Source organism: Coregonus clupeaformis, chromosome 33 (assembly GCF_020615455.1).
Source record: "Coregonus clupeaformis isolate EN_2021a chromosome 33, ASM2061545v1, whole genome shotgun sequence".
Taxonomy (NCBI): domain Eukaryota; kingdom Metazoa; phylum Chordata; class Actinopteri; order Salmoniformes; family Salmonidae; genus Coregonus; species Coregonus clupeaformis.
Genome location: NC_059224.1, coordinates 16,331,808 through 16,353,981, shown reverse-complemented (window position 1 = coordinate 16,353,981; position 22,174 = coordinate 16,331,808). Strand labels below are relative to the sequence as shown.

Genomic DNA, 22,174 nt, shown 5'->3' with positions numbered 1-22,174 from the left:
ACAACTATCTCTGCAGCACTCCACCAATCAGGCCTTTATGGTAGAGTGGCCAGACGGTTGCCACTCCTCAGTTAAAACCTCTTAAATGTAAAGTCCCTATATATTTTTTTATTCAATTCAGTCTGGTATGAGAACGGTAGCCCCTATCTGCACAAGCAGGGTGTCAGCCGAAAGCTGAGTATATTGGCTATTGATCTGTGCCTTCAAATCATTGGTATGGCATACTACTATATATGGGCATACACATTTATAAGGGCAGGCCGAGCCGATGACCTCATTTCAAGATGGCGGCTACCTACTTTCCAGTTATTGTTGTGTATCATAAACTAAATAAACACGGAATACGTTAATACACACCGAAAGCCGGGACTCCACAGATCATGAGGATATCTTAGTTGTCTGCCTGTGACCTACCGTTATTCATACCGTATCAAATTAATCCTTAGGTTGGTAGAAACAAATCTAGCCTATTGCCAATGTTATCTGATGATGTATGACTTAATGGCAACCTCGAATGTCCACTGAGTGACTATATTCTTTGCGCATCAGAAATATGTTGCCTGTTTACACTGTAGGCATCCATATCCCATGTATGTCCCCCAACACCACCACAATGTTTGAGAGAGGTTGGTGTTGTAGAAATTTCATTTTTATAGTGAACAATAACTTTTAGGCACATCCAGTATGCCAAAACAGTGCAATTACCACATTCGGACACTTTGGAGAGGTTGAAAGGTCACTTGAATGTACCCCGTATACCCCATAACACCACCACTATGTTTGAGTGAGGTTGATATGGTAGAAATGGTGTTTTTATACTTAACAAATAGCATTTAGGGATTGCAAATATGTAATAGCACTGAAATTATCTAATTTACAGACATATGCCACTTTGGAGAGGTTTAGGGACACTTGGAAACGTCCCATGACCACACCTGACACCACTTACTAAATCATCTGCCCATTTCTAGTTGTTAGGTTCACATGTTGTGGAAGCCATCTGATGTGTTTCCAGCTCTAGCAATCAATAATTAACTTATAGACACAAGACGTATGTGGCAGGGTCTACAAAAACAAAACCAGCCACGTCTTGCTTCCAGACAAGCTAAACACCTTCTTCGCCCCCTTTGAGGATAACACAGTGCCACTGACGACACCCACTACCAAGGACTGTGGCCTCTCCTTCTCCATGGCCAATGTGATTAAGACATTTAAGCATGTTAACCCCCGCAAGGCTGCCGGCCCAGACGGCATCCCTAACCGCGTCCTCAGAGCATGCGCAGACCAGCTGGCTGGTGTGTTCATGGACATATTCAATCTCTCCCTTTCCCAGTCTGCTGTTCCCACATGCTTCAAGAGGGCCACCATTGTTCCTGTACCCATGAAAGCAAAGGTAACTGAACTAAATGACTATCACCCTGTAGCACTCACCTCTGACATCATGAAGTGCTTTGAGAGACTAGTCAAGGATCATATCACCTCTACCTTACCTGTCACCCTAGACCCACTTCAATTTGCCTACCGCCCCAATAGATCCACAGACGATGCAATTGCCATCACAATGCACACTGCCCTATCCCATCTGGACAAGAGGAATACCTATGTAAGAATGCTGTTCATTGACTATAGCTCAGCATTCAACACCATAGTACCCTCCAAGCTCATCATTAAGCTCGAGGCCCTGGGTCCTGGACTTCCTGACGGGCCGCCCCCAGGTGGTGAAGGCAGGACACAAAATCTCCACTTCGCTGAACCTCAACACTGGGGCCCCACAAGGGTGCGTGCTCAGCCCCCTCCTGTACTCCCTGTTCACCCATGACTGCGTGGCCAAGCACGCCTCCAACTCAATCATCAAGTTTGCAGACGACACAACAGTAGTAGGCTTGATTACCAACAATGACGAGACCGCCTACAGGGAGGAGGTGAGGGCTCTGGGAGTGTGGTGCCAGGAAAATAACCTCTCACTCAACGTCAACAAAACAAAGGAGATGATCGTGGACTTCAGGAAACAGCAGAGGGTGCACCCCCCTATCCACATCGACAGGACCGCAGTGGAGAAGGTTGAAAGCTTCAAGTTCCTTGGCGTACACATCACCGACAAACTGAAATGGTCCACCCACGCAGACAGTGTGGTGAAGAAGGCGCAACAGAGCCTCTTCAACCTCAGGAGGCTGAAGAAATGTGGCTTATCACTTAAAACTCTCACAAACTTATACAGATGCACAATTGAGAGCATCCTGTCGGGCTGTATCACCGCCTGGTACAGCAACTGCACCGCCCACAACCGCAGGGCTCTCCAGAGGGTGGTGCGGTCTGCCGAATGCATTACTGGGGGCAAACTACCCACCCTCCAAGACACATACAGCACCTGATGTCACAGGAAGACCAAAAAGATCATCAAGGACATCAACCACCCGAGCCACTGCCTGTTCACCCCGCTATCATCCAGAAGGCGAGGTCAGTACAGGTGCATCAAAGCTGGGACCGAGAGAATGAAAAACAGCTTCTATCTCAAGGCCATCAGACTGTTAAATAGCCATCACTAGCACATTAGAGGCTGCTGCTGCCTATTGAAATCACTGGCCACTTTAAGAAATGGAACACTAGTCACTTTAATAATGTTTACATATCTTGCACTACTCATCTCATATGTATATACTGCATTCTATTCTATAATATTCTACTGTATCTTAGTCCATGCCGCTCTGTCATTGCTTGTCCATATATGTATATATTCTTAAATCCCATTCCTTACTTTTTTGTGTGTATTGGGTATATGTTGTGAAATTGTTAGATATTACTGCACTGTCGGAGCTAGAAGCACAAGCATTTCGCTACACCCGCTATAACATCTGCTAAACACGTGTATGTGACAAATAAAAATTGATTTGAAAGATGACTTGATCTTGTGTATTCTGAACTATGTAACTCCTATCTATCTTCTGATCATTTCCTCATAATCTCCCAGATGTCTTCTTTCCAAATATACCAAGTTTTTGCATGTCAGAATCATGTAATTACACATAAATAGCAGTTACTTTTGGGTATGTCTATTTAGGCGGAAATTGACATTTTGTCAATACATTTAAGAGGTTAAAAGCCAAAAGGCACCTAAAGGACTCTAACCATGAGAAACAAGATTCTCTGGTCTGATTAAACCAAGATTGAACTCTTTGGCCTGAATGCCAAGCGTCACGTCTGGAGGAAACCAGGCACCGCTTATCACTTGGCCAATACCATCCCTACGGTGTTTAATCAATTTTAGAATAAGGCTTTAACGTAACAAAATGTGGAAAATGTGAAGGGATCTGAATACTTTCACCAACATTTCTTGGCTATATCTGTTTTTTGTGGTTGCTGATCATTTTTGCAGTCAAATGGATGTGCCCTTGAATGACAAAGCTTTGTGAAAATCTGGTGTGCTATATTTTCTGCTGCTGCTTTGTACAGTACTGAGGATGTAATTAGTTGTCTCTGATTGGGACAGGAGATTAACTGCCAATGAGATTCTCTGCATTATCTGGAATCACTAAGAATTTAGATTATTATTGGTAAAGCGGGATTTGAATGCAAAGCCTTGAAATATTGTAAAAGTTTAGACCTCTGAAAATAATGAAATAATTCACCAGTTATCTGCATACTTTTATTTCAGTTTTACAAAACCTTACCATACATATAAATGAAATATCAAACAAACATTTACACAGAGGACTTTAGACTTATTTTACACAATAAATCAAATGTATTTACACGTTTACACACAAGCATCCACAGGAAATACTGTTATTTGGCATATTTACAATTCTTACAGTACAAGACAGCATTCTGAAACATTACACTTAGTTGGTGAACAATAATTTGAGTAGACTCTTGCCTGTAATACATTGGTTGTAACAATCCTGTTATTTTATCTCTTTATAGTGGGATCTTTCTTTGTTCAATTTCAGTATGGTTTACAAATAATATTATATTTACATTTAATATATATACTTTCCAAAGTTTTATCAAAAGTGATCCAAATATAGATTTTTTTAATGAGGATTTGTGACATTAAGAAGTAGAATCCCTTTCAACTATTTGTATTGGCAGCATATGAAGATATCCTTATTACATAATCTGAATGATAAACAACACTCATGCAAGTGTTTGGTAAAGAATGTGTCAGTTTCTGCTCATTTTCTGTTCAGGTTACAACATTGACACTTCACTGCAGGCATCAAAATACGACAAGCATGGCGAGTGCATTTTATATTTCATGGTGTCAGCGTGTCACACTGACTTTTTTGAGGAGATGCGTGTGTGTGCATGCATGTGGTGGTAGGGGACATGTATGGAGTAGAAAGCTGACCGACTGAGGCTCTCTAGAATTTAGGAAGGTTGAGGCAGTGTGGAGGCACTGGATGGAACTAACAAACTACTGGTACAACAAACAGAAACCCTGTGCAAAGCTACAAGGCATGTAGGCCTATGCCAGTGTGGGAGTGGGTGAGGAGGGTGTATGGGTGTGCTTTTGGAGAGTGTAGATAGGGGAGAGTATAGAGATGGGTTTTGGTTATCTGACCCCTCTCTTCTGTGTCATCCCAAACCAGTGCAAGAAAACATCCGGCCTGGGGCTATGATGTCAATGAAACTGTACAACTCAAAGGATAATTGAACAACACATTTTCAACACATTCCAGTGTAGCCTATCTTCAGTGAGATTCAAATTAGGGATAGAGCACTGTCTGAGTATTAGCCAGTCTATTTGCTATCTCCGCTTAGGGCATATCCTGGGGCATAGATTAATACAGCCCACAATGCTAAAACTAATTGACCAACTCCTTTTGTAAACTGGCCAGTCATGAGGCTTCCTCCTCTGAGTGAGATGAGTGTGCTTGTAGGATGCTTTCTCACACTGACGTAATCCATTATTTGAACCGGAACTCTATTCAGTTATGAACAATATAATGCTTCCATTTGGCAGACACCCTCGCTGAAGCACATATAAAGGGCTGGGTAAGACAGAATTGGTTTTAAGGTTCTCACGTCAATATCAATGTATTACTCCAAAGAACTCAGACAAGTTATTACACAGTGCTGCTGCCCTAATGCACAGTGCCAACGAGGGAATGCTAAAGCCAAACAGCTGTCTAAAATCACACTACATCAGCACAAACTGGTGAAGTGATTGTATACAGTACTAAAAACATGTGCTGATACATTTACCATGATATTTTCATCTCTCCGTCTCCCTCCCTGAAATGCAGTTTCTTGTGATAGTTTTCTAATGAAAAGTGGCAGCTGTCCATTTTCTGAAGTATCAATATCTCCTGAATGAATGGTATTTATATGGGAATCTTTGGCATGATATGGTGTACATACAGACAGTACCATAGTACATTTGTTCGAGTCCTGTTAAGCTGATGATGGATCAGAAATGTTTCTTGGTTTCATGGTGATGCTTTCCCACAGTGTTTCCACTCTTAGCTTACATCCTCAATGATGCTTGTGTATGTTCTTTATATTGACTGGCAACTCTTTGGAGAACCCAAACCCAGCCCGCTCCCTTTCAAAATGGTGTCTCTCCCGTCCCCATGGTGACTGTGTCTGTTAGTCCATAGGGTCCTGGCAGTGTGTGCAGTAGGCCATGTCGTCAGAGTAGAGCTCCACCTGGATGGTGGTGCTGTAGAAACCAAACTTGGTTTGGAGGATCTCTGTAGCCTCCTTAAGGACACTCTGGGGATCAGCATTCTCCTCTGGAAAACAACAATGACCATAACAGATGTCAACAATCATGTAATGTCTAACTGTGAAGTTATGTATGATATTGTTTTTCTGTTGGCCACTTTTGGCAATGTGTGTGAATGAACATGGTAGATTGTGCACATACAATCTAAATGGATGTGCCAGACTAACGGTGATTTCTCACCGATGGCTACGTGGACAGAGACCAGGGTTTGTCCTGCCGTCAGGGCCCACAGGCGCAGGTTGTGCATAGCCTTCACCATCTTCAGAGACAGCAACACCTCTTTCACTGAGTCAAACTCTATTCCCTTAGGAGCCCCTGTAAAAGATGAGGACAGATGAATATTTAATCAACAGTTAATTAACTTCAAGGAACTCAAGGCCATGTTTTACTGATGTATTTTTCTATAAATACATTATTTTACAAACAGAGAAATGTCTGGAAAAACATTTTATTGTTTGAATTCACCTTGGCTCAGTTCAGAGCAAGAGAAACAGAAAAGGCTGCTGAGTTGAGTTTACCTTCCATGAGTATCCTGAAGACATCCCTGAGGATGGTGATCGTGGTCCCCAGGACAAACACGGAGAAGAGGAAAGTACAAATGGGATCTGCTACTTTGTATTCAGGCTGCAACAGAAGGTCCACAGGAGAGAGTATTAGGTGAGCAGAGGGGAGTGGTATCAGATGGTGATGAGGTGCTGCTCTACTGATGTCATAACACATTAGGCCACTCAGATCACAGGGAGGGTTTTTAATGGAAGAGGAATATATTGCTGGGCGATGAGACACATTAAACCCCTTCCTACTGAGACTGTAAACAGCATCAGTAGCACAACAGTTTTTCTCCAAATGGTGTATTGCTAGAGGTCAATTTCTAACTTTTTGCACAAGATATGCCCAAGAACCTCACATTCAGTGAACATAAATATATAAGGGATACACTTGTTGCACTGTAAATAAATACAGTATAACAATATGCCATAATGTATTTTGTACTGTAAGATGTATGTAAACACTAGTATTTGTTACTGACCCTGAAGAAGATGACAATGGCAGCCACTAGGACCCCAACACTCTGTAGGAGGTCTCCCAACACATGAATGAAGGCTGCTCTCACACTGGTGTTGCCATGGCCATGACCCAGAAGGGCATGGGAGTGGCCGTGACCCACATGGGAGTGGCTGTGACCCACAGGGCTCTGCCCATTCTCGTCTATCTGCTGGTAGCCTGAGCCTTGGGCATGGAAGGTGGTAGAGTGGTGGAGGATGTACGCCATGCTACAGGACAGAGGGAATAGAGAATGCTACATGTCAATAGTCTAAAGTGTCTTCTCTTAGTTTTTCTTCAATTCATATGCTCTGGGGGGAAAAAGACAGCATAGTTGAATGCAATATGGCTGACTCCAGCTAAGTTATTTGCATCACTATGTGTCGTTTTTTTCCCCATTGAAGCCGTGATAATGAACCACTCACATGATGTTTACTATGACGGCACAGCCAGAGGTGATGAGCATCGCTTGACTGTTGATCTCATAGTCGTTCCTGACTATCCTCTCGATGGCCAGGTACACCAGCACCCCAGTCACTATCCAGATGGACATCACTGACACCAGGGCTCCTAGGATCTCTGTGGGGGTTGGAGACAGTGACGATCAGTATCACACATCCAACGACACATGGAAAGGTCATTTTAGAGCATTGTGACCCTGGCTATTATCATTCAGCTATTACAACATTCTCCATGTTATCTGGAAGCTAAATGGTAAAAGCAAAAGTACATTCACAGATGTTTTCAGGTGGTATGTCATGGGCCTAACCTGAGCGGTGCCACCCAAAGGTCATGGTTTTGGTGGGCGGTCTGGAGGAGATCCACAGGGAGAAGAGACTGACCATCATGCTGCCAAAGTCAGTCAGGAGGTGAGCTGCATCTGTCATGATGGCCAAACTGTGCGCCAGGTAGCCCCCTATAGACACATTGACACAATGGAGACGTCTCATAGAGGCAGCCACACATCAGATCCATGTTTTAGATGCTATTGATGATGAATAGGTCTCATGAATGGAAAGTACAGACTATGTGTTTGAACAACTAAACAGGACTATACGTTTTGATTCCAATGACAGCTGAATCGAATTTCACTTAAAGGGCAGCTTTGATTTGGCCACATTTTAGATTTAGTTAATTAATAAATGCTAGCGGCCATGTCTGAATTCAAACGTGAGTTGGTTTCAGGGTGTGGCTTGATGTTGGTGTCTCTTGTGTGTGTTCGCAATTAGCTTCAGCTAGCTGGTGTGCGACTGATGCTATCCAGAGCCAAACCAATTTTGCCAATCTCAGGGGCTAGTTAGGGACCGTCAATAAATTACACAATGTAAATTTGACTATTTTCATGTTGCACAACTTTTAGTTCTCATTAAATGCTCTCAATGTTTGTATATACATTTTTACAATTTATAGTTGGTATGAGGTTTTTAAGTCATTGAAATTTGCTAACATATGGATTTTTTTTAAGATGGTCATACCATGGAACATTTAGCTATTTGGTTTTGAATTTTAGGACCCCTTTTACGTAAAACAAAAAAATAAACGTATTGAATAACATTCATAAATGTAAAAAAAGACAGTAAAAAGGAATAAGGTTTTGAAGCTCAGTAAATATATATATATATATATATATATATATATATGTATATTTTTTACACATATTAAACCCCTTATTTTTGTTGGAACAAAACCACCTCCATACTTCTATTAATTTGTGTGTGTTACCTTCAGATGAGTCCCATGACACTTGTGGGGGTCATAGAGCAAAATGGAGAACACAATGGTGTTCATGAGAGTCTCCCCTTTCCACACGGTTCGGCTGCTACAGAAGTATTTGTGAGAAGACCGGTTTTTGGGATGTCTCATGGTCTGACAAACACTGCTGTAGCTAGGCCACCTTCCACTGCAGATGCAGAAGGCAGGCATAGATAAGCAGATGCGGTGGATTGAGATTTATGAAGAAAACATGACGTCGCTATCTTAAACGGATAGATTTTGATGGGGATTTTCTTATTATGTTAGCAGTAGCGGTACGTGGGTAAAATCACTGGGGAAGCCAAGCTAAATAACAATGTATTAATTAATGGTTGGATCAGAATCGCCGTTATAATCATTGGCCAGTACGGAGAATTAAGTAAAACCACAAGTCCAAATCCTTTTCTCCATCCATGGCTAATTTAGGAAAGGGACAATTTTAGCTAGCTGGCTACCCACCGGAGGATAACACAACGAGATGCAACAATTCTAGTTTTTCTGTTAATGACGTATGCTCTCAAATAAGATTTGATAGGAGTGACGCCAAAATCCAAGATGGCTTCCCTTGACACTTGTTTTTGGTGCGCCAGGACCATTCGCAGTTGAGCTCACCCAGTTTAGCGCAACGCTGATTAGCACATGTTTTATACTTTTTTTGTCTTCAATGCTACGGGCGGCAACAATGTCATACTCGTTTGGACCAGACATTATCAGATAGATGGCCTACACCTAGAGAGACAGAGGAGCACTGTTTCACTCGCTCGGATGCTTTCTCCTGTGAGATACATTCAGCCTCTTGCAAACTGAAGGAAAATTATGAAACAGACTAAATATATATTTTTTGTGTTTTTATATTGTTTTTGTTGGTCAATTCTTTTGGGAAGCCTGGTTTCCCTTGGCATCCATTAATACATGCCACTGTATGTTAGTTAGATTGAGGCATGGGTGCTTCAATATACTCTTAATTAATCATCAGCAAAACTCTGAAATTCCCTATTGAAATTAGATTGAGTAGTAAGAAGATATGAGTTTCAGTTTCTCCCAGAGTAATAATCGCTGACTTGGAGATATCATAGAAGTTGAGAAGAAACAATTAACTTTTTACAGCAGTGTGAATAAAATTGATTAGTCAAAGCTCTGGCTGGGAACCTAGAATTTATATAGAATATTAAATACATAAAATATGGATTATAAAATGTAAATGTCATGCTTTTTTTCCTTCATATTTTACCTTATCTCTATTGTCCTTTGGGCTGACAGGACATTTGTCTTTTGGGAGGATTTCGACAGTAAAGGCTGGATGCATTTCAAGGAGCCTCTAAAGACCATTTACAGAGCAGAAGAGTTGCACAAGGTGCAAAGGCTGCTCAAGGTGCGACAGTGATTCAGAAACTCCACAAAGCTTCCCCTTGAATTTCAAGTTCAAGGAACCTACTCATAGTTATTCTAGATCTGAGTATTTGAGCAGAGTTGAGTGGTCGGAAGTCCCGCTCATCGCTCCGGCGCTCCACGTCCTTTCCAGCCGCTCTGCTAAAAACCGCTCCTCTCTCACAGGAAAGAAACTGCTGCTCCAAATTCGTTCCATTCATTTTTTATTTAAAATCACCATTTAACCAACACCCACCTATTTTTCTGACTACGTGGACCTACCATTTGGTTTTGAAGTATTGAAAGCAAACCTTATGATTTGACTTTAGGAAGCATTCATAATTTCAAATAGGCTACATGTCATATTAAACAGCATATAAACACTAAATAGGTCAGGAGCCAGACAGATAGCCTAAGAAGGAACAAAGATGAATTATTTAGGCTATATTATTAGCCTATAGCCTACAAATAAATACATTGTGAAGCATTTGCGAGTGCGACCCACTAGGCTGGGAGGAGAATTAAGGGCTCAGCGTTTAAACATTTCATTGTATTAAATCATTATAGTCTATTAAATGCACATATACAGTGTGGGAAAAAAGTATTTGATCCCCTGCTGATTTTGTACGTTTTCCCACTGACAAAGACATGATCAGTCTATAATTTTTATGGTAGGTTTATTTGAACAGTGAGAGACTGAACAGTGAAATCCAGAAAAAAGCATGTCAAAAATGTTATAAATTAATTTGCATTTTAATGTGGGAAATAAGTATTTGACCCCTCTGCAAAACATGACTTAGTACTTGGTGGCAAAACCCTACGTTTCTTGTAGTTGGCCACCAGGTTTGCACACATCTCAGGAGGGATTTTGTTCCACTCCTCTTTGCAGATCTTCTCCAAGTCATTGGCAACTCGAACCTTCAGCTCCCTCCACAGATTTTCTATGGGATTAAGGTCTGGAGACTGGCTAGGCCACTCCAGGACCTTAATGTGCTTCTTCTTGAGCCTCTCCTTTGTTGCCTTGGCCGTGTGTTTTGGGTCATTGTCATGCTGGAATACCCATCCACGACCCATTTTCAATGCCCTGGCTGAGGGAAGGAGGTTCTCACCCAAGATTTGACGGTACATGGCCCCGTCCATCGTCCCTTTGATGCGGTGAAGTTGTCCTGTCCCCTTAGCAGAAAAACACACCCAAAGCATAATGTTTCCACCTCCATGTTTGACGGTGGGGATGGTGTTCTTGGGGTCATAGGCAGCATTCCTCCTCCTCCAAACACGGCGACTTGAGTTGATGCCAAAGAGCTCGATTTTGGTCTCATCTGACCACAACACTTTTACCCAGTTCTCCTCTGAATCATTCAGATGTTCATTGGCAAACTTCAGATGGGCATGTATATGTGCTTTCTTGAGCAGGGGGCACTGCAGGATTTCAGGCCTTCACAGCGTAGTGTGTTACCAATTGTTTTCTTGCTGACTATGGTCCCAGCTGCCTTGAGATCATTGACAAGATTCTCCCGTGTAGTTCTGGGCTGATACCTCACCGTTCTCATAATCATTGCAACTCCACGAGGTGAGATCTTGCATGGAGCCCAGGCTGAGGGAGATTGACAGTTATTTTGTGTTTCTTCCATTTGCGAATAATCGCACCAACTGTTGTCACCTTCTCACCAAGCTGCTTGGCGATGGTCTTGTAGCCCATTCCAGCCTTGTGTAGGTCTACAATCTTGTCCCTGACATCCTTGGAGAGCTCTTTGGTCTTGGCCAGGGTGGACAGTTTGGAATCTGATTGATTGATTGCGTCTGTGGACAGGTGTCTTTTATACTAGTAACAAACTGAGATTAGGAGCACTCCCTTTAAGAGTGTGCTCCTAATCTCAGCTCGTTACCTGTATAAAAGACACCTGGGAGCCAGAAATCTTTCTGATTGAGAGGGGGTCAAATACTTATTTCCCTCATTAAAATGCAAATCAATTTATAACATTTTTGACATGCGTTTTTCTGGATATTTTTGTTGTTATTCTGTCTCTCACTGTTCAAATAAACCTTCCATTAAAATTATAGACTGATCATTTCTTTGTCAGTGGGCAAACGTACAAAATCAGCAGGGGATCAAATACTTTTTTCCCTCACTGTAGACTGTTACTTACTTAGAATTAAATACAAATGAGACGAAAAATGCCTTATTAAGCTCAGCACAGTTTCTATATTCGTTTTTAGAAACAAGTTTGGCCAGAGTCTGTGGCTTCAGGCTCACGGGAGAATACAATTGCAGACCAACTGGCAGGGCCAGCTCTAACCTTTTGGGGGCCCTACGCAAGATTTGTTTGGGATGCCCCCACTTCACAGCAAAACATTTTAGTGGCCCCCTTTGATGGTGGAGAGAGATTTTAGTTTTAAAGTTAGTTTCCTGCAATTCTACACATTTTCCCATTGGGCGGAGAGAAAACTTTGCAATTTTTTGACACATTCCGTGCAATTCTACTCATTTTGCCATGGGGCAAAGACAAAATGTTTGCAGTTTTACAGCAAATTTCCTGAAATTCTACCCACTTTGCCATGGGTGGAGAGACATTTTTTGCAGTTTTAAAGCCATTTTCCAGCAATTCTACACATTTTGTAATGACTTATGCCATGTTAATATGATAGAGTGAGAATGACTAACAAAATCAATGTGGGCCCATGGAGGGCACATTCCCTGCATGCCAGGTCTGTATTTGGCCATGATTACTACAAGTTTAGATAGCTGGCTAGACTAACTACCAATCTAAACATTGTTAGCTGACATTGCTAATTGAGTGACTGTCGGTGACTGACATTACAAGAGAAAACTGCTGATGCACAACCACATTAAGAAATTGCACCTGGTGTATTATACTATTCTTACTATCAATAGTAAGTTGAGACCCCGACTGAGTTCCTAAAAACTCTAAGTGTCTTAGCGCACTTATGCCTGGAACCAGCCCAGGGCACTGGGGATTTAACGAACTCCATGACAGTAGCTACAGCAAGGCGCAATAGCAGCATACAAGTAGCCTACAAATAAATGCTTGCTGAGCCGGGCATGCCCTGAGCTCTGAAGTTAGCACTACTGGAGCTGTACTGGAGCGGAATTGGAACAGGCGGGAAGGCCGACGCTCCAGCGTTTGGGAAACTCGCTCTATGCTCCAGCCAAATTGGGCTTCACTCCTGGCTCTGCTCCACTCACCTATTTTTTTTATTATTTTTTTTCACCTTTATTTAACCAGGTAAGCCAGTTGAGAACAAGTTCTCATTTACAACTGCGACCTGGCCAACATACTCTGGTATAGATGACAGTTTTAGGGCCTGGAGTTTTTCCTATGTGACCGGAGAAACAACATAGCTATAGAGAAAAACATTACCCTGATAGGCCTACCAGATAGTCAATAGCTTCTAATGAGGGACCAGAGTATTTCCTGGCCACGTCACATGGTCAGTAAAAGCTACTGGCCCTAGGTATGAAATAGCATTTTAGACTGACTAATAACACACTACTCAAAAAAATTAAGGGAACACTTAAACAACACAATGTAACTCTAAGTCAATCACACTTCTGTGAAATCAAACTGTCCACTTAGGAAGCAACACTGATTGACAATACATTTCACATGCTGTTGTGCAAATGGAATAGACAACAGGTGGAAATTATAGGCAATTAGCAAGACACCCCCAATAAAGGACTGGTTCTGCAGGTGGTGACCACAGACCACTTTTCAGTTCCTATGCTTCCTGGCTGATGTTTTGGTCACTTTTGAATGCTGGTGGTGCTTTCACTCTAGTGGTAGCATGAGACGGAGTCTACAACCCACACAAGTGGCTCAGGTAGTGCAGCTCATCCAGGATGGCACATCAATGCGAGCTGTGGCAAGAAGGTTTGCTGTGTCTGTCAGCTTAGTGTCCAGAGCATGGAGGCGCTACCAGGAGACAGGCCAGTACATCAGGAGATGTGGAGGAGGCCGTAGGAGGGCAACAACCCAGCAGCAGGACCGCTACCTCCGCCTTTGTGCAAGGAGGAGCAGGAGGAGCACTGCCAGAGCCCTGCAAAATGACCTCCAGCAGGCCACAAATGTGCATGTGTCTGCTCAAACGGTCAGAAACAGACTCCATGAGGGTGGTATGAGGGCCCGACGTCCACAGGTGGAGGACGTTTGGCATTTGCAAGAGAACACCAAGATTGGCAAATTCGCCACTGGCGCCCTGTGCTCTTCACAGATGAAAGCAGGTTCACACTGAGCACGTGACAGACGTGACAGTCTGGAGAAGCCGTGGAGAACATTCTGCTGCCTGCAACATCCTCCAGCATGACCGGTTTGGCAGTGGGTCAGTCAAGGTGTGGGGTGGCATTTCTTTGGGGGGCCGCACAGCCCTCCATGTGCTCGCCAGAGGTAGCCTGACTGCCATTAGGTACCGAGATGAGATCCTCAGACCCCTTGTGAGACCATATGCTGGTGCGGTTGGCCCTGGGTTCCTCCTAATGCAAGACAATGCTAGACCTCATGTGGCTGGAGTGTGTCAGCAGTTCCTGCAAGAGGAAGGCATTGATGCTATGGACTGGCCCGCCCGTTCCCCAGACCTGAATCCAATTGAGCACATCTGGGACATCATGTCTCGCTCCATCCACCAACGCCACGTTGCACCACAGACTGTCCAGGAGTTGGCGGATGCTTTAGTCCAGGTCTGGGAGGAGATCCCTCAGGAGACCATCCGCCACCTCATCAGGAGCATGCCCAGGCGTTGTAGGGAGGTCATACAGGCACGTGGAGGCCACACACACTACTGAGCCTCATTTTGACTTGTTTTAAGGACATTACATCAAAGTTGGATCAGCCTGTAGTGTGGTTTTCCACTTTATTTTTGAGTGTGACTCCAAATCCAGACCTCCATGGGTTGATAAATTTGATTTCCATTGATCATTTTTGTGTGATTTTGTTGTCAGCACATTCAACTATGTAAAGAAAAAAGTATTTAATAAAATTATTTCATTCATTCAGATCTAGGATGTGTTGTTTAAGTGTTCCCTTTATTTTTTTGAGCAGTGTATCTTCCAGCCTTACCTATGACCTCTCCGATCATGAAGATGAGGCACACAATGGAGGCGATGTACAGCTTCTTCTTAGCCAGCAGCTTGTCATGGTTCTCCTCACTCACTGCTTTGTTACCATGGCAATGGGCACCAACAGGCTGCTTCTTCAGCTTCATGGCACCAGTCACATCTCCGTTTTCAAACGGGAAGTTGGGATAGTCTTCTTTGGAGTCTGGAAAGGAACTGGAAAGGAAATTACACAACATAATTTACAGTGCATTCGGAAAGTCTTCAGACCTCTTGACTTTTTCCACATTTTGTTACGTTACAGCCTTATTCTAAAATTGATTAAATTGGGTTTTCCCCTCAATCTACACACAATGCCCAATAATGACAAAGCAAAAACATGTTTTGGAAAATGTATTGAAAATAAAAAACTGAAATATTACATAAGTATTCAGACCCTTTACTCAGTACTTTGTTAAAGCACCTTTGGCAGCAATTACAGCCTCTAGTCTTCTTGGGTATGACGCTACAAGCTTGGCACACCTGTATTTGGGGAGTTTCTCCCATTCTTCTCTGCAGATCCTCTCAAGCTCTGTCAGGTTGGATGGGGAGCGTCGCTGCACAGCTATTTTCAGGTCTCTCCAGAGATGTTTGATTGGGTTCAAGTCCGGGCTCTGGCTGGGCCACTCAAGGACATTCAGAGACTTGTCCCGAATCCACTCCTGGTTGTCTTGGCTGTGTGCTTTGGGTTGTTGTCCTGTTGGAAGGTGAACCTTCGCCCCAGTCTGAGGTCCTGAGTGCTCTGGAACAGGTTTTCATCAAGGATCTCTCTGTACTTTGCTCCATTTATCTATCCCTCGATCCTGACTAGGCTCCCAGTCCCTGCCGCTGAAAAACATCCCCATAGCATGATGCTGCCACCACCATGCTTCACCGTAGGGATGGTGCCAGGTTTCCTACAGACGTGACACTTGGCATTCAGGCCAAAGAGTTCAGTCTTGGTTTCATCGGGCAAGAGAATCTTGTTTCTCATGGTCTGAGAGTCCTTTAGGTGCCTTTTGGCAAACTCCAAGCGGGCTGTCATGTGCCTTTTACTGAGGAGTGGCTTCCGTCTGGCCACTCTCCCATAAAGGCCTGATTGGTGGAGTTCTGCAGAGATGGTTGTCCTTCTGGAAGGTTCTCCCATCTCCACAGAGGAACTCTGGAGCTCTATCAGAGTCACCTCCCTGACCAAGGCCCTTCTCCCCCGATTACTCAGTTTAGCTGGGCGGCCAGCTCTAGGAAGAGTCTTTGTGGTTCCAAACTTCTTTCATTTAAGAATGATGGAGGCCACTGTGTTCTTGGGGATCTTCAATGCTGCAGAAATGTTTTGGTCCCCTTCCCCAGATCTGTGCCTCGACACAATCCTTCGACCTCATGGCTTGGTTTTTGCTCTGACATGCACTGTCAACTGTGGGACCTTATATACAGTGGGGGAAAAAAGTATTTAGTCAGCCACCAATTGTGCAAGTTCTCCCACTTGAAAAGATGAGAGAGGCCTGTAATTTTCATCATAGGTACACGTCAACTATGAGACAAAATGAGGAAAAAAAATCCTGAAAATCACATTGTATGATTTTTAATGAATTTATTTGCAAATGATGGTGGAAAATAAGTATTTGGTCAATAACAAAAGTTTCTCAATAATTTGTCATATACCCTTTGTTGGCAATGACACAGGTCAAACGTTTTCTGTAAGTCTTCACAAGGTTTTCACACACTGTTGCTGGTATTTTGGCCCATTCCTCCATGCAGGTCTCCTCTAGAGCAGTGATGTTTTGGGGCTTTTGCTGGGCAACACGGACTTTCAACTCCCTCCAAAGATTTTCTATGGGGTTAAGATCTGGAGACTGGCTAGGCCACTCCAGGACCTTGAAATGCTTCTTACGAAGCCACTCCTTCGTTGCCCGGGCGGTGTGTTTGGGATCATTGTCATGCTGAAAGACCCAGCCACGTTTCATCTTCAATGCACTTGCTGATGGAAGGAGGTTTTCACTCAAAATCTCACGATACATGGCCCCATTCATTCTTTCCTTTACACGGATCAGTCGTCCTGGTCCCTTTGCAGAAAAACAGCCCCAAAGTATGATGTTTCCACCCCCATGCTTCACAGTAGGTATGGTGTTCTTTGGATGCAACTCAGCATTCTTTGTCCTCCAAACACGACGAGTTGAGTTTTTACCAAAAAGTTCTATTTTGGTTTCATCTGACCATATGACATTCTCCCAATCCTCTTCTGGATCATCCAAATGCACTCTAGCAAACTTCAGACGGGCCTGGACATGTACTGGCTTAAGCAGGGGGACACGTCTGGCACTGCAGGATTTGAGTCCCTGGCGGCATAGTGTGTTACTGATGGTAGGCTTTGTTACTTTGGTCCCAGCTCTCTGCAGGTCATTCACTAGGTCCCCCCGTGTGGTTCTGGGATTTTTGCTCACCGTTCTTGTGATCATTTTGACCCCACGGGGTGAGATCTTGCGTGGAGCCCCAGATCGAGGGAGATTATCAGTGGTCTTGTATGTCTTTCATTTCCTAATAATTGCTCCCACAGTTGATTTCTTCAAACCAAGCTGCTTACCTATTGCAGATTCAGTCTTCCCAGCCTGGTGGAGGTCTACAATTGTGTTTCTGGTGTCCTTTGACAGCTCTTTGGTCTTGGCCATAGTGGAGTTTGGAGTGTGACTGTTACTGTTTGAGGTTGTGGACAGGTGTCTTTTATACTGATAACAAGTTCAAACAGGTGCCATTAATACAGGTAACGAGTGGAGGACAGAGGAGCCTCTTAAAGAAGAAGTTACAGGTCTGTGAGAGCCAGAAATCTTGCTTGTTTGTAGGTGACCAAATACTTATTTTCCACCATAATTTGCAAATAAATTCATTAAAAATCCTACCATGTGATTTTCTGGAGAGAAAAAATCTCAATTTGTCTGTCATAGTTGACGTGTACCTATGATGAAAATTACAGGCCTCTCATCTTTTGAAGTGGGAGAACTTGCACAATTGGTGGCTGACTAAATACTTTTTTCCCCCACTGTAATAATATGCCATTTAACAGACGCTTTTATCCAAAGCGACTTACAGTCATGCGTGCATACATTTTTTTGTATGGGTGGTCCCGGGGATCGTACCCACTACCCTGGCGTTACAAGCGCCATGCTCTACCAGCTGAGCTACAGAGGACAACTCATCAGAGAAGATGACCTTACTCCAGTCCTCTATGGTCCAATCCTTATGGTATTTTGCAAACCTCAGCCTGGCTCTTCTTTGCTTCTCATTGATGAAGGGCTTTTTTCTAGCTTTGCACGACTTCAGCCCTGCCCCCAGGAGCCTGTTTCAAACCGTCCTCACCGTGCACTTCACCCCAGCTGCCGTTTGCCATTGTTTTTTTAGGTCACTTGATGTCATCCTATGGTTGTTGAGTGACATTCAAATGAGTTGGCGGTCATCCCGGTCAGTAGTGTCGTTTTCGCCCTCTGCCGGTCTGTAGCTTTGTTGTCCCCAATGTCTGCTGCTTGACCTTGTTCTTATGAACCGCCGTCTTTGAAATTTTAAGGATGGAAGCAACCTGACGCTCACTGTATCCCTCTGCCATTAAAGCCAGAATTGAACCCTTCTTTTCCTCACTCAAAACTTTCCTTTTCAACTCTTTTGGCAGGTCAATAGTTATTTTTTGATTAATATTACTTTTGAGGTACTATTAGCACTGTTTTTGCCATCCAGCTGGTCCTATTGCAAGAGGATAGTGATGACCACAGCAGTGGTTTTTATACTTTTCCTCGTTAAATAAGATTTGGTTCATGTGATCACCTAATCAGTACCTAATTCAGTAGAATGAGGTGTGCCTGTGTTGGAATTCAACAGACACTGGAATGTCATACATGTAGAGATGCTGATTTAAGAACAATTTGCAGTGGTCTCTTAATTTTTTTCACCGCTGTATATGTATTATACAATGGGTGGGTCTAATACTGAATGCTGATTGGTTAAAAACGCATTCCAGCCGGTGTCTATTTCACAAGTTACCACCGGCTAAATCTATGATGTTAAAATCCCTATTTACTCTCCTCCATCTGACGGCGCAATCCACTGTCTCATCAGCCCAGCCAGGCAATTTATACACTTCATCTCCACTATATAAAGCATCTAGACATTATCTTACATTTCTTTTAGACTAACATTTAGTTTTCAACAGCAGAGATTTGTATAAACCTTGCGGTCTGCCTCCAACATTTGCAACATTGTTTCAATATTCAAATTCAATCTCCAGCTGTCCCATAGTAATGAACGTGTCGGGATGAGACAGACAGGCAGGCAGCATTTCTCAGTCAGTTGAAATCATGAATCAGCTGGCATCATTTTTATGGATTTACAGTGGGGAGAACAAGTATTTGATACACTGCCGATTTTGCAGGTTTTCTTACTTACAAAGCATGTAGAAGTCTGTAATTTTTATCATAGGTACACTTCAACTGTGAGAGACGGAATCAAAAATCCAGAAAATCACATTGTATGATTTTTAAATAATTAATTTGCATTTTATTGCATGACATAAGTATTTGATCACCTACCAACCAGTAAGAATTGCGGCTCTCACAGACCTGTTAGTTTTTCTTTAAGAAGTCCTCCTGTTCTCCACTCATTACCTGTATTAACTGCACCTGTTTGAACTCGTTACCTGTATAAAAGACACCTGTCCACACACTCAATCAAACAGACTCCAACCTCTCCACAATGGCCAAGACCAGAGCTGTGTAAGGACATCAGGGATAAAATTGTAGACCTGCACAAGGCTGGGATGGGCTACAGGACAATAGGCAAGCAGCTTGGTGAGAAGGCAACAACTGTTGGCGCAATTATTAGGTCAATCACCCTCGGTCTGGGGCTCCATGCAAGATCTCACCCCGTGGGGCATCAATGATCATGAGGAAGGTGAGGGATCAGCCCAGAACTACACAGCAGGACCTGGTCAATGACCTGAAGAGAGCTGGGACCACAGTCTCAAAGAAAACCACTAGTAACACACTACGCCGTCATGGATTTAAATCCTGCAGCGCACGCAAGGTCCCCCTGCTCAAGCCAGCGCATGTCCAGGCCCGCTGAAGTTTGCCAATGACCATCTGGATGATCCAGAGGAGGAATGGGAGAAGGTCATGTGGTCTGATGAGACAAAAATAGAGCTTTTTGGTCTAAACTCCACTCGTCGTGTTTGGAGGAAGAAGGAGGATGAAAACAACCCCAAGAACACTATCCCAACCGTGAAGCATGGAGGTGGAAGCATCATTCTTTGGGGATGCTTTTCTGCAAAGGGGACAGGACGACTGCACCGTGTTGAGGGGAGGATGGATGGGGCCATGTATCGCGAGATCTTGGCCAACAACCTCCTTCCCTCAGTAAGAGCATTGAAGATGGGTCGTGGCTGGTTCTTCCAGCATAACAACGACCCGAAACACACAGCCAGGGCAACTAAGGAGTGGCTCCGTAAGAAGCATCTCAAGGTCCTGGAGTGGCCTAGCCAGTCTCCAGACCTGAACCCAATAGAAAATCTTTGGAGGGAGCTGAAAGTCCGTATTGCCCAGCGACAGCCCCGAAACCTGAAGGATCTGGAGTAGGTCTGTATGGAGGAGTGGGCCAAAATCCCTGCTGCAGTGTGTGCAAACCTGGTCAAGACCTACAGGAAACGTATGATCTCTGTAATTGCAAACAAAGGTTTCTGTACCAAATATTAAGTTCTGCTTTTCTGATGTATCAAATACTTATGTCATGCAATAAAATGCAAATTAATTACTTAAAAATCATACAATGTGATTTTCTGGATTTTTCTTTTAGATTCCGTCTCTCACAGTTGAAGTGTACCTATGATAAAAAATTACAGACCTCTACATGCTTTGTAAGTAGGAAAACCTGCAAAATCGGCAGTGTATCAAATACTTGTTCTCCCCACTGTATATACAAAGAAATGCCAATTGAAAAAAGCTGAAACGAAACAAAGTGCAGCTAGTTTGCAGTCTTTCCAGCTTCAGTTTGAAGTGATTATTATTATTTTTTTTTTTTTTTTGTCATTTAGCAGACGCTCTTATCCAGAGCGACTTACAGGAGCAATTAGGGTTAAGTGCCTTGCTCAAGGGCACATCGACAGATTTTTCACCTAGTCGGCTCGGGGATTAGAACCAGCGACCTTTCGGTTACTGGCACAACGCTCTTAACCACTAAGCTACCTGCCGCTACCTGCCGCCCTGATTGTGTTGTGTAGCTACTCTGAACAACAGTGTCCTGACGAGTGAGCACATTTTCTATGCCATGCGAAATCGAACCTCATTAGCTTATTGTTATGGATGTATCCAAATAAATGTCACTAGAAAACTGCTTAAACAAATGCAGCTACTTTGCTGTTATTCTGGCTGCACTTTTTGACATGACTGTAAGTTAGCCGTAGTTGGCTAGCTAGCAAGCAAGGCATAAGAATGTTGCCAGCCAGAATGGCAATGGAACATTTAGAAGGACAATAGATACAGAACAAAAAGACTGAACGAATGGGTCGCGTCTCTGGCAACCGAACAGATAGAACAAATGACCAGCCGGCTTGGGTAGCAACCCTAGATTTGTGTCGGGACTGTATCTTGTGGAATGATGAAATAGTATGAATAAATTCATCAAAAATAACGTTTTTTATTAAAATAGGTAAATCATTATTTGAATATGTTGGTAACCCGTTGTATAAATGTGATAATAACCTCGAAGCCGGTGTTTGGAGGATATACCATCCAAACACAGGCTATTCTGGCATTATCACTTAAATAGCCTACACATGGTTTTAGTAGGTTTGATATTCACCCCCTTCCCCAACTGTGTTTGTTTGTATCACCTGAGAATTACACAAGGAGCACACTCCCACGTTACAGTAAGAGATCAGATTAAAACTAAACCAGTATAGCAAATGCTGAGTAGGCCGTCCCCCCATTCCCCCCCTCTCTCTCTCCATGTGCAATGAGGATAAGCAGGATGATGAGACTAATGAGGTGGAAAAACGCAATTTTGGCTTCTACGAGATAACCCAGCTCTGGCCCGCTACTCCATCAGTCCAGAGCCCAGGGACACGCAGGCTGAAAGGAGTCGGCCGAGTGGAAAACAGCTTCTGTTTAATCACACCGTGGGGAGATGAGAGCAAATACACCCCCTCCCATCCTAACCCAACGCAG

At 43.4% G+C, this 22,174-nt stretch overlaps 1 protein-coding gene across 1 annotated transcript in view; it reads right to left on the bottom strand.

Moving 5' to 3' along the window:
- Positions 1 to 4,285: 4,285 nt before the first annotated feature.
- The window catches only part of LOC121548891 (zinc transporter 2-like), a 32,111-nt gene continuing 14,222 nt past the window's right edge, over positions 4,286 to 22,174 (bottom strand). The window contains exons 3-9 of the mRNA XM_041860531.2: positions 14,965 to 15,176; positions 7,542 to 7,688; positions 7,198 to 7,351; positions 6,759 to 7,002; positions 6,247 to 6,352; positions 5,909 to 6,043; positions 4,286 to 5,735 (exon numbers count right to left, since the gene is read on the bottom strand). Of these exons, the coding sequence (XP_041716465.1) occupies positions 5,590 to 5,735; positions 5,909 to 6,043; positions 6,247 to 6,352; positions 6,759 to 7,002; positions 7,198 to 7,351; positions 7,542 to 7,688; positions 14,965 to 15,176 (1,144 nt within the window). The 3' untranslated portion in view covers positions 4,286 to 5,589. The remainder of the gene's footprint in view (positions 5,736 to 5,908; positions 6,044 to 6,246; positions 6,353 to 6,758; positions 7,003 to 7,197; positions 7,352 to 7,541; positions 7,689 to 14,964; positions 15,177 to 22,174) is intronic.